We start from the raw sequence: 13,137 nt of genomic DNA on the forward strand, positions 1-13,137 counted from the left end.
TTCTCTAAAGGTTGATCCTGTTCCGACCTCAACCATACTCAGTTGTCCCATGTTGATCCGATCCGATCCCCAACCACCTATATATTCGGCTGCTTGTTCATTCTTCATTCTAATTCTCAGTTTAATATTCTCATCGCAGCTGCCTAGTTAGATAGATGAATTAAAGCTGTTGTCTTGTTATCATCCTGACTTTAGTTGAGCCATGACAGGTGATTGAGGATTGGATCAGATCAACCTGAGCAACCAAATATGGTTGAGATCGGAACGGATCAACCTTTAGAGCGTAGCGAGGCGGATCAATCTTAATCCATATACAAGCAGCTGCGCCGTAACAGTTAGTGTCAATGTAAATAGTTATTTTATTGATAAATATTATCATCAATATTCATCAATATTATATAATTCAATTTTTGAATATTTTAAAAATTTCAATAATTCTTTCAATATCTTGATCAACTATTTTAATAGTTTTAAAATCTTAAATTTTTATATTAAATTGATAGAATTTTGATAATATAATTCAAAAAAATTATAAGTAAAAGATATAAAATCTGTAAAAATAATGCAAAGATTTAAATATTAGTTCTTTCAATAACTCAGTTCATATCAAACTAAATAAAAAAAGATTTTTAATAAATTATATCTTATATAATATTATATTAGACTCATAAATGTGATAATAATTGAAATAAAATAAACATAAAAAGTAATATTTATAATAATAATTAGCTAATCTATATAATGATTTATATCTAAAGAAAAAGAAAAAAAAATAGTAAAATATATATATACATAATCTTTAAATGTATATGAGCTTGATCATAAGTAAAACATATAGTAAGATAGTCTGCAGAAATTTGAGATATATAAATGATATGAAATATATAAGCAATTTAAAATATACAAGTAATATGATATTTATGACAAACTGATATTATCTGAAAAAGTAATAATAATAGTTCAGTAATCATTTTATAGAAACTGTTTAATAATAATATAATAATCAATATTTAAAAAAGATATATTAAAAAAGACTTTCTCAGATCTATAATTTATAGAGTATTTTAATATTTTATTAAATTAACTTATCTAGCTGACAATTGAATATTTATTTATTTGTATTTAGATTAAAGTTACAACATCTAGTATGAGATTAGAAAATTATTGAAGAAAGTGTTAAGCTCTAAATTTATGATAGAAATAAATTCTAAATAACTTAATAAATTGAAACAAATTATATTTTTTAAATTATAAAATTATATAAAATTGAATGATGTAGAAATTTACTTTTACTTTTACTTTAATGTAAATATATTTTTACTATTTAATTTATATTTTGTGAGTAGTGACAGTATAAATATGAGTTGATTTCTGGTTTTTCACTTTTTTTAACTTGTCTTTTTATTTTCTTAATCTGTTATATAGTTTTTTTTTTAAATCTATACTATTTTAATTTTTAATTTTTTTTTTCAATTTTAAAAAGTAGTTTAAATAATTTATTATTTATATTTTTTTATACTTTTTTAATAATATGAGGTTTTTTAAAATTATATTGAAATTACTTTTATATTTACTTAGTAATTTTTTCTTTTCTTTAAACTAATAATTTAAAATTATTTATAGATTTATTGAATTTTAAATAATAAAAAAATTATATTTAATTAATATATTCAGAATCAAATAAATATAAATTTTTTTCATACTGCTAATATTTTTTTTATTTTATAAAATCTTAATAAAGATTATATTTTAATTTATAAAAATCTCATTGTCATATATAAATCTCTTATAAATATATATAAGTTTTTCATATTTATTACAGAATAAGTTTTGTTGAAGTTAAATTTTTTTAACTATTATAGTATATAGTATAAATAATTATAATAGTAAAAGATTTTATTAAAGTTTAATTTAATAAAAAATAGTAATTATTTTTAAAATAGATAGAGAATATACTTAGATATAAAAAAATCAATATTAATAATAATAAAAATAAATTAAATATTTTAACTATAAAACATTACTTTATATAGAGTTAAAAACTATAAAAAACTTTATTTATTAAATAGATTATTAACTTTATAAAAATATATATCTATTAAAAAGTTAAATATTTTAATATTTAAAAATTATAAATAATATATAAAATATAAAAATAAACTATAAGAAGAATTTAATTTTTATATATAAAGAATAATTATTTAAAATAAAAATATTTTTTATAACTAGTTTTAATTTTAATATAATAATTAAATACTCATTTAAATCAGTTAAAATTATAATTATTATTGCTGTAATTTTTTTATAAAAACTGTGAAATATATTAAATTTTTTTATTTATATTTTATAATTATATATTCAATATTTTAATTTTATAATAAATTATGACAGATAATAAATATATATTATTTATTTATATTTTAATCAATCATAATATAAATTTATATTTATTAATTTATACTGTAATAATATTTTTATTTTAAACTGTTTAATTGATATAATTTATTAGAAAGTCTAATTAATATTAATTAGAAAGTTTTTTTCATTGAAGTTTTTTCATCAAAGTTGTAAATACTTGATGATTTAATGTTAAATTTTTCAATTTTCTTTTTTAATTATATGATAAAACATTAAAATTATTAATAAAAAATCATAAACATAATTGAAAAGTAAAATTAATAAAATTATCAAATTATAAGTTTATATTAATATTTTAAGTTTTCAGAATGATCTTAAATTTGTATTATTGATCAATTATATAAACAAAAAGAAATTTAATATGATTTTTATAGTATTTGATAAAGCAGCTTATTCACTTCTCTTCTAAAGATTTTTAATGATCTCTTTTATTAGGTTTTGTATAATCTGAGATATAAAGCGAAGCTGTAAGTTGTAAGTTTCTCTATATAAAGTAGAAGTTACTTTTCTTGCATATTTGTGATCTTCTTTTTATATAGGGAAATAACTTCATTATGTAAGAGTTGAATATCTTTATATTATGTTAGGGAGTGAATGCGAGCTGCATAAGAAAGGATCCTCTACATTGCTAACTGCTACAATAATGAAATACTAAGCTTGGTGACAGAAAATGAGGTGCCGGGGTCTGCCCGGATCATAACCAATCCACAGGGTTACGTGATGGGATAAACCTAATCCCGGCGCGCCGGCGCCGGCGCCGAGCCTAACATATTATCAGCATAATATATCTCTCCTAATTGAATATTTTTTTAGCAGTGGCACAATAATTTTTGATCTTTTGCATTTCCAATTCAAATCTTTAATTGCAAGTTTAATTAAATCCTTGTTTGGCAGGGAAGACCATGTGAAAAGTTGAAGAATTTGACTGTGAAGAGTGGAAAAAAATTGAAGTGTTTGAAGTGTTGTGACCGGTCCCATTATTCTGATCCAGCATTCGATCCGGCATTCCGATCCGGCATTCCGATATGGCATTCCGATACGGCTTTCTTGCAAGGTTGGTGTGGCCCGCCGTGCCTCCATGGATGATTAACATCTCCTTTGTGTCATAATCTGGATGCAATACGAATAACACTCCTTCCATGGAATTATGTATTGGGATCTGATGAGGGCCCAATCAGCTTGCAAGCTGAACTGGTGATCCTGGACAGCTCCAACAGAGCCTATCGATCACTGACTCAACCGTTGTAACGGATAGTCAGAACGTAGTCGGCATAAGATAGTAGTATTCGTAGTAATAACTAGCTAATCTATATGATAATAACTATGAAAAAAGAAGAGAAAAACAGCGAGAAAAGAATGAAATATATATGTGTCCGCGGGCGTACGCGAGCTTGGTCATAAGTGAGGCATACGGCCGTGGCGGTCCGCAGAGATCCGAGGCATACGGCATATGAGCAATCAGAGGCATACGAGCGATATGATGTTCGTGACAATTGTTAAAACAGAGCATTCAAGAGTGAGAGCAAAAACAACGTCACAACATATCTATGGATGAAAACAGGACAGCACAGGACAGCCAACAGAGCGTCTCCGGGGTGGCGCTGAAAGTTTGGTGGCAGATTGGGATTTGTGACAGGAAGTGACTCTCAGAACCATTGCAGAAGTTTGGTGGACCACTCTAATTATTAATTAAAGACTAAGTAACCGACCATTCTAGCATGAAGAAATCAACCTTGGAACCTCTTATTCTCATTACCCAAGCTTGCATAGAGACTCGCGGTTTGCTGTGCATTTCATTGGTAACTACATATGTCATGTAGTTAATCTCCTGCCATACATTTCTAACCATCTCACTCATTACTCCTTTTGTCCCTTTGCCCCTTTGTAACATGAAATGTCACTAAACAAGAAGCAGGAGACACATAAGTAGACTGTTCATGGAGATGAAATATCTAGGGGAACATCGCGCCACGTATGCAAGACTGGTAGTTATCCATCTATTTTCTCTTAGACCAACTATTGACCACCCTCTGTGAACAGAAGTACGACAATGAAAGACGTCCTGTACCTCCGTACACAGCAATGAACCCACCTTGCTTTAGCAACCTCAATTACCCGAACTTCTCGAAAAACACCCAAATCTAGTGCATAACATATGATGGTCTGATACAGCTGTAACCTTTTATATAGCCAAGCCCCTTCTATCCAGAATCGGAATAACTACTTCCGTTTTGGTACAGCCTCCATTCATTTGAAAGTGCTTTTCCTTATATAATTATATTCGTTCATTACGCCCGTTCGGTGTTAGATTAGATAGAGACAGAAATACATTCGTTCGTTAGCTCGGTTTATTCGATCCTCTTCATGGTCAGCTTCTGACCAGGCACCCGCCCCGCCCGGCCCGAATATGCTTCTCATGAAACTCAATCCGTATATAAAGACTCCCGCCCACACTCCTCTGCGCCAACTCTAACCCATGTTCCTCCTTTTTACCTACACAGCCCTCCCTGCTACGGTTTTGTTGCATTCCCATCATTTCTCACGAATCTGTCGCACATCATGTGGGCCAGTGGCACGGTTAAGCAGTGGATAACTATATGGGGACACGGTTGCGGCGGATTTCTGTTGTAGTCCAGAGTAGGGCGCGTGCACCTTCATGGACGGGCTGGCCAATTTAGTTACATCCGTTACATCCCTGCTTAAACCGAAGCTCGTGAAAAGCTTGGATCCATCTGTGGGGATGACTGGATTCATATATATATATATTGGTATTTGCCATGTATTCTCGAACGGTTTCCGCCGGTGTTCAGAGTGGGCCAGCGATCACATGCTGCGGAATTAGCTAGGATGTGTTGGAGTTGAACTGGGGTGAGGATGAGGGAGAAATGTAAGGGGAGTAAAGGAACAGAGATTAAAAGGAGGGATGCATTGCCGGCCTACGTGGATACAGGATGTCTTTTAACAGGGTTGTGGGGGTTCTTGGATGCTGCTTTGTGGGAACCCCGGTTAAACGTGATGGGGAGGTTGTAAATGCTTGATCAAAGCTTATGCCACTATGGGGAATGCCTGAAGAGGGAAAACAGGAGCTGACAAAAATGTTGAGTGACTCATGGGACATATACTTCGAAATCTATAGTACAAACTTAGCAAAAGATAAGTCAACATTTTCAAGAGACGAATGTACCCAGCAAGGAAGAAAACCATGGAGCAGGTACCGTAGACAACTGGGGAGAGCAATGAGGCCCATAACGGAGGAAATAACCTGGCCATGGAAGAAACGTAGGCGGGAATATGGAAGCGAAACGGGATAATGCGAGGAAGTATACATGGAAGGAGAAAACATCATATATTCAGGATATCAATATACAGATAATACAATGACATCATATTCCAGTAGGACGTACTGCCCTGCTCAGCTAAATTCATCAATTTCATGCCTATTTGCTGGTGCTGGTGACAGATTGTTCTTCTCATCCAAAAAGAAAACAGTTAAAAAGACCACCCCAACCCAATTTCTCTACACACACACACACACAACACACCAAAAAAAAAAAAGAAAAAAAAAAGAAAAAAAAAAGAAAGGAAGACAGAGAGAGAGAAACAAAGGAACTGGTCTTAATAAAAGCAAATGCAAAAGGGAGATATCTACAGCTTAGCAATCATCTTACTTCCCTGTTGAAGCCACTTCACAGCATCCCCAACGAGCTCGTCAACAATAGCTTTAGCGGGCTTCTTTTCATTGACAACAGCAGCAACCTTGCCCATCAGGAAAGGCCGGGCGTTTTCAAGCACGCTGTCGTCGGCATCTTCTGGGAGGTTCTCAAAGTCGTGTTCGACGGGAATGATACCCTTGCCAGTGAGCTCCTTGATTTCCTGGGCACGGTTCTCTTCCCAGTTCTGGATATAAGCGTTGTTGCGGACGCGGAGTGGTCGGCCCTGTTATGGTGTTAGTAATGAAAGGCGCTGATTAAATCCTGCTAAAAAGGGGGGGAAAAGAAAGTAAACAAACAAACAAAAACAAAACAAAACAAAACAAAACAAAACAAAAAAAAAAAAAAAGAGGCTCATAGCAAAGCAAGGAAATCGGGCCAATTCCATACCGTGAAGATGATAGTGCGGATATTGTCATCAAAGCCAGCGGTGCGGACAGCCTCCTGGTGAGCTTCGGGGGCACCAGCCTCATCGGCAAGGATGAAACGTGTACCAACCCAGACGGCTGAAGCGCCCAACATCAGAGCTGCAGCAACAGACTGGCCGCTGAAGATGCCACCAGCAGCAATGCATTGCACGGGCTGCTTGGTGAAGGGGCTGATGTTTTGGGCGCAGATCTTGGAAACTGTGGGGATGAGGACGGAGGTGGGGACATCTCCGGTGTGGCCACCACCCTCTCCACCCTGGGCACAAATGAGATCCGCCCCAATATCGATGGCCTTCTGGACGTGCTTGGGGTGGCCAATCATGTTCATGTATAGGACGCCGTTGGCGTGGAGCTTCTCGACAACAGCCTTTGGCGGGACTCCGATGGCGCAGACGAAGAGGCGGGCGCCACTCTCGATGATGATATCGATAAGCTCGCCCAGTTTGCCCTTGGTGTAATCATAGCTGTTGTTTTAGATTGTCTTGGTATTAGTGTTCACTGTGTTATTTTCGAATAGCACACGCTTCCCCTTTCCAGCCCGTTCTGTGTCGAAGAAACAGAATCATAGGGAAACCACATACTTTGTCTTTCGCGCACTGCCTCCAACCTGCGGAAGCAAGAGATCCACACCAAATGGCGCATTTTTGTCGTTCAAGTAACTCTTCAACTCCCCGATCTGCTCCCGCAGCATATCGGGAGTGTAGCCGACTCCTCCGATAACCCCGAGACCTCCAGCATTTGTAACGGCGGCGGCGAGCTTAGGACCGGCCGCAACGTTCATACCAGCCAAGATGACTGGGTGGTTGATCCCGAGGAGATCAGTCGTCACCGTGCGGAGTTGCTCTACCCCGCAAGAACCATCATGGTCGGTTAGCAATGAGTCTTAGAAATTTAATCATGTGTGTCAAAGGAGTGAATATTTATGTCGCCGAAGGACGCGATATCCGGAGACTTACGAGGAGATGCCATTTTGTTCTGAGGAGTGGTGATACGGGGAGCGTTTCAGAAAACGAGACACGTTTCGCAAGTGAACAGGTGGTAGGTGGTATTGCAGAGAATGAAAGATGACCTGGAGATTAGGAATGGAAGAGAAAAGATGGAGATGAGAAGCACAAAGTCGCAGATATTTATTTCAGCTTTTGGGGAGCTTGGCTGAGTTGGAGATGCCTCGGCTTGTCAGAGATGGCAGTTCGGGTAAGTCACGCATGTAAGCAGCAGAGAAATGCTACGGTGATTTTCGGTTGGAGCCGTTACCACTGCAAGGACAACCGAGATATTTTGCGGATCCGCTTCAAAGGAGGAAGACAGCCAGTAAACGAATGTTCTACGGAGCAAAGAGATTGAGATGGCAGCGAGTTGAGGCCTAATGACGCTCAAAAAAGACGTTCTGATACATTATTATGTATGCACGCAAGTAAGTTTAGTTACCGAATTTGCGTCGGAAAATGGCTTGGATTTAAGTACTGCGGGTTCGTATTGCCACTGTATAGCCGGCAGTGGATACCGCTAGACTGTATCCGGCCAGTTGAGCCGTCCCGTGACCGCATTCCTCCCATCAAATCATTAATCACGTAATACGGCGGGAGCAAAGTCATGTGGTCTTCCCCACAACAGATCCCTCGGCACAGGTTAACCCGGGCTCCGCGCTTCTTCCCCCGCAAAATCTCGGGCCGCGATCAAAATGCAGGTCTTTCGTCGTCTTGTAGATGCTTGGAAGCAACTACGTACGCCCTTTTGGTAGTCAGCATTCTTCGCATGTTGATGTGGCTCGTCGAGCTTAGCCTGCTACTTCAATAGGTGCAGAAATTTAAGCTACAGCTGCAAGCTAGCAACAGCTTCGTGTGCGTGGATTTTTGCAGTCACATTTGTCTAGGCTGTACATGTACAAGTACATGCCTCCAACCGGGGAGGAAAGGATGTTTTAGGAGGAGGAAGAGAGCAGGAGGAGGAGAAGAAGAAGAAGAAGAAGAAGAAGAAGAAATGGAGGAGAAGAGGAGGAGGGGGAGGGGGGAGGGGTGGTGCCGGTGTGGGTGGGGGCGTTTATGTCGCTCAAGAGAGCGATTCCTGATAAGACCTCTGATCAACGAACCGCCCGACACCTTATCTAGTTATATGGTGGGATCAGATAATATATGTGTCGCCAATGTCTGTCTACTGAGCTTTTTCTCGGCTTTCGACCTGTGCTGCACGGATCCTGCATGTGCGGCGAATCTAAGCAATGACAGTGGGCCTCGCGGACGGCCCGGGTTCACAGGTCATTCACGATCTTAAAACGAGGGCATTCTCCGAAGCGTGCAGAGCTAGTTCTTCGGCCATACTCTGGCCATGCACTCACTCCAATTACTGTAGAGTAATCCCGAAGGACCGGTTTCCCAAAACCTCCTAGACTTGCGAAATCCTGCCCTTCTCCAACCCATCATGCTGGACAAGCAGGGAGGGCCCTGGTTCAACCAGCGCAATTAGGGCTCTTTCAAGTTCTGGCTTGCATATTCCTTCCCCGTCGCTTCTTTTGCTTTACTTGTCTTATTTGAACATCCCACCTCCGAGCGGGGCAGATCCAGGTTAACGAGGAAGCTTCTCAAACCCGCTTGCCGCCCACAATCAAGTTGCCCTTTTTTTTTTTTTCTCCCACCTTTTTACTGTCTCTCCCGTCTACTCGACTAGGCTGCTGTGCGCTACTCATCGAATCCGATAATGAACGCTCTTATCCAATTGAGCAAGAACGCAAGGAGAACTCCGGTCAAACAGTTATTGCCTGTCACCCCATCAATAGCCGCGTATGACCTGTACAACTGAAAACGGTGTTGTCCGCCCCCCCCCGTCCCCGTTAGGCGCACGAGGACATATAAAAGCCAGAGACCGGCAAATATTCCCTAAGCAGCTCTCCTTTGATACTAAGGAGTCTTGTGCAAAGAGAGAGGGTATAAAAATACTTGAATAAATAAATAAATAAATAAAAAAAGCTTCTTACCAATCACTTGGGAGATTGCTTTAACTACATATATATATAGATTTTTTTTGTAACAAAAAAGGTTAAGGCATTCATTCCCTTTTTTGGGGTCGTCTATTTATCAGTTTCCCTGTTAACGGTCCAATCGGTAGTTACCACGGCTGGAATAGAAGGTTAAAATTTCCCCTTGAATTTTGGAGAAGTTTGCTTCGAGCTCTGACGGACTCGAATCGGATCTTCACCCTGGCAGACCAACTTAAAGCCTTTTTACCTTCTCAATAAAGGTGATCTTTGAATGCCCCTTTTTTTCACTTATGCAAGTTATTCAAGGTCCTGTAGAAGTTTAACTTAATATGTAGATCAGATCAAAGACACTGGTCGTAGTGTGAAATAAATAATATATAAACAAAAAGAATAGAAACTACGTCTGACGGATGATTCACTAAAAATTAAAATGAAAATGAAATAAAATAAAATATGGTTGCCATGGAATTCAAAATTTATAAATGAATGTAAGGAGCTGCAATTGTCTACCACCTCTGGTAAAGCGCCGCAGAAATTTTGGCGAATTAGTATATCCCGGTCAATAGCAACAGAAACCAGTATGGAGAGTGAAATCGCAATTTGCCAATTATGCGCAAATGACCAAAATCTCATGCACAAAGCCGTGGGTCATTGAAGCAAGTGGATTATTGAGGAGGGACCAAAGGGTTTAACAAACAATCAACTATTTAAAAACGAAAGAAGCAAAGAAGAATAACAATTTTATGGTCTTGCTTTTATGCGTCACTCCTGACGAACCATCAAGCCGTGGAAGAGAAGAAGTAGAAAAGAAAAGGAAACAAACCAACCCCACATGAATACATGGATTGGTTTCATGGATTCTACTATGACACAGCATTCAGGGATTTTTCGAGTTAAATCGGTCCCACCGCACCATATGGGAGGCAGAGGACACCCGGCCGGTGCACTGTTCACGCTTATGTACGTGCTGTGCATACATACAGATGTAGTTTGATACAATGCAATAGACATGTCACAGAGATTGAAAAATCCAGGGCATCAACTGTGCTACACCGGCATAGCTGAAGACAAGGGAAAACGCTCGCAGACACTGGAAGTTTGAACTTGAGTAGTTGGGTAACTTCATGTTCGCTTGTAACTAAACAACTACCTGAGATCCAGAAGAGAAACAAAAGGCAAATGAAACTCTGACATACTTGACGATATTAACGTTGCCATTCAAAGCATAATAGCATTGTGAACACATCAAAGCACGCAGTCCACCAACCTTCATAAATGTTCGGGACGCCACTTGCGTAACCTTCGACTAGGATATCACTTTTGTGACTGGGATATCACTTACGGATATCATTAATTCTCGTCTCACAGAGTCCAGTCTCACCTCATCGAGGAGTAGCTCGATCTGTTTCATCTGCTCAGCTTCGTATACGCACAGAATCCTCACCATTCCAATCCAAACGATAACACCATTTCACCCATCCATATCCACCACTTGCAATCATGGACCTTGCTCTGATCCGATCAAGGCAACCACGGAATCCTGCTGCCTGACAAAGGTAAAGGCACATCTCGTGGATCTACGACGATGGAGTTTCAACCTGGTATATAGAGACGGTAGTAACTGTCGGGTGAGACGAAATGGGATTCTGATTTCTCGGGTCTTCTGGACATTTTCGCAAATTATAACTCCATTTTGCTATCAATTCATCAAACCCAAAATATGGAAATAATATTGACACTAAATGATTCACTGAAGCGGAGACTAGAGGAAGGCCGACTTAAAATTGACCATATAGTTTATGATCCACCCCTTCAAAGGCATTTATTTACCCTTTCCTTCCACCACTGGATAGGTGGATAGGAAGTACTACGTACAAAAAATCACTGCCGATACAAATTTATCTTGCGTTCAACTCGGCTATAAAAGAAGGTCTCTGAGATGTTGTGCATCGGAATTTTTTATGGCTGCTTATACACCCATGTCCGATTGCGAATCGTAGTATGATTTTTAACCAGTGGATATTAGCACGGTAACGATGTAAGCAGCAATCCCTGAAATGACAGGTTACTGGTGGACAATGCACTTAAGTGATGTGGGTTCAATTTGAGTTATTATTGCATGGCCCAATTATCCACGCTAACCGAAGGTTTGCTGATCAAAGGTGCCAAACTGATATTCTAGCTTTGACCTTGATCTGGTTCGAGCTTTGGTAACTTTTTCCATGTCAAACCCAACCCGTTTGATCCAATGCCATGGCACAGCGCCATGGTGATCCAGATCCGCCACCACACCATTGGGAAATTTTTTGGGGAGGGGAGGGAACGCAAGGGGTAATTTTATACGCCGGAAACGAAAGGTGCATTTAGACAGGTATGGAGAACCGAGACCTTGATGAGGAAAAGGAGGGTAAAGACAAGGAGGCTAAACACTGAAGACGGGACGGAGTCAGCTTATATATAGTTCGTTTTAATGAGTTGGCGGGCCTCTTGAGATTTTTTTTTTTTTTTTTTTTTTTTTTTTTTTTTTGATATGGGATATCATTTGCTTATATTTCTACCCATTTCAGCCAGCGTATACGGAGTACATGAGCCACGGATCCGATGGCATAGAAAAAGCAAAAGGCAGAGGCATTTTCACTGTATGTCCTTTGCACAGATATTACACGCCAAAAACCCCACTGACAGAGATCTGCACAGATTGAGGCGATGTGATGATGACATGTGGTCCATGGACAGTGCAGGCGCAGCGGGAAAATAAAGATCATGAAAATAGCATAAACGAGGCTTCCGGAAGGAATCAAAGTCTTTAGCGCATTAATTGGTGTAACCTGATGCTGAAAATAAAATTTAGTCAGCTTCGCTAGCGACGCCAGTAACCTGGGATAGCTAAACCGACAAGGAGATAATTTGACGGCCATCCGTTGGCCCCAATGCACCGCCATATTGAGGAAATATTAGCGGGATGTACTTTTCGATTCTGCTTGTGAGGGATAACTGCCCAGACGCTCTGATCGTGGACTGAACGAGGGCATCGAAGGTGAAGGACCTGAAGGACTAAAAAGGAGAAACATAAATCGTTTCTCCTAGTTGTCTCATGCCAGGTTGTCCATTTGATGATAGCTCATAAGACAAAGCAAGGGTATGTGTGGCCAAGTATACCCGACACTCATTGGAGAGAGGCAGCCATCTCCTAGTCCACTTCCCAAACACCTCGTGCTGGAGAGATGGAAAGCAAGGGGGAAAGAGGGGGAAGAGGAGGCGGGGGGGGGGGAAGCAACGGAAAAATGCAAGTACCTGTACAAACGACGGTAATGCAGGTCGTTAGACGGATGCATAACCATCTGTGCGAGCAGCGAATCAATCAATGAATGAATGAACCTGCGGTGTACATGGGGGTGGTTGAGGGAGTTAGTACAGCTGGGTCAGTATACTTCCTTTTTTTTTTTTAGTTTTATCTCTTGGAATCACCATGAAGGTCAAATCCATCGTGCGTGTAAATGAACCATTGCGCATTGGTTGCTTGATTAGCATACATCGGATGGTGTTCCTTTTCTATAAAGAGAGCGGTATAGGCCCGGGATCTTGGGTTTTGCTGAGTTGATTCGAA

General features: G+C 39.0%; 2 protein-coding genes across 2 annotated transcripts; both read right to left on the reverse strand.

Annotated features, from left to right (window-relative positions):
- Positions 1–3,387: 3,387 nt before the first annotated feature.
- Positions 3,388–3,559, reverse strand: PAAG_11259 (hypothetical protein; the record flags this gene model as incomplete). Its single annotated transcript, XM_015846937.1, has 1 exon — positions 3,388–3,559. A coding segment is annotated over one exon (171 nt), but the record flags the coding sequence as incomplete, so codon positions are not given.
- Positions 3,560–6,063: 2,504 nt separating this feature from the next.
- Positions 6,064–7,525, reverse strand: PAAG_01321 (oxidoreductase 2-nitropropane dioxygenase family; the record flags this gene model as incomplete). The annotated part of the gene is made up of 4 exons (XM_015844313.1): positions 6,064–6,354; positions 6,519–7,020; positions 7,138–7,438; positions 7,513–7,525. 4 exons carry the CDS (start codon positions 7,523–7,525, stop codon positions 6,064–6,066), a joined length of 1,107 nt encoding a protein of 368 aa, XP_015701221.1.
- Positions 7,526–13,137: the final 5,612 nt, after the last annotated feature.

The sequence above is a fragment of the Paracoccidioides lutzii genome (genome assembly GCF_000150705.2).
Source record: "Paracoccidioides lutzii Pb01 unplaced genomic scaffold supercont2.3, whole genome shotgun sequence".
Lineage (NCBI taxonomy): Eukaryota > Fungi > Ascomycota > Eurotiomycetes > Onygenales > Ajellomycetaceae > Paracoccidioides > Paracoccidioides lutzii.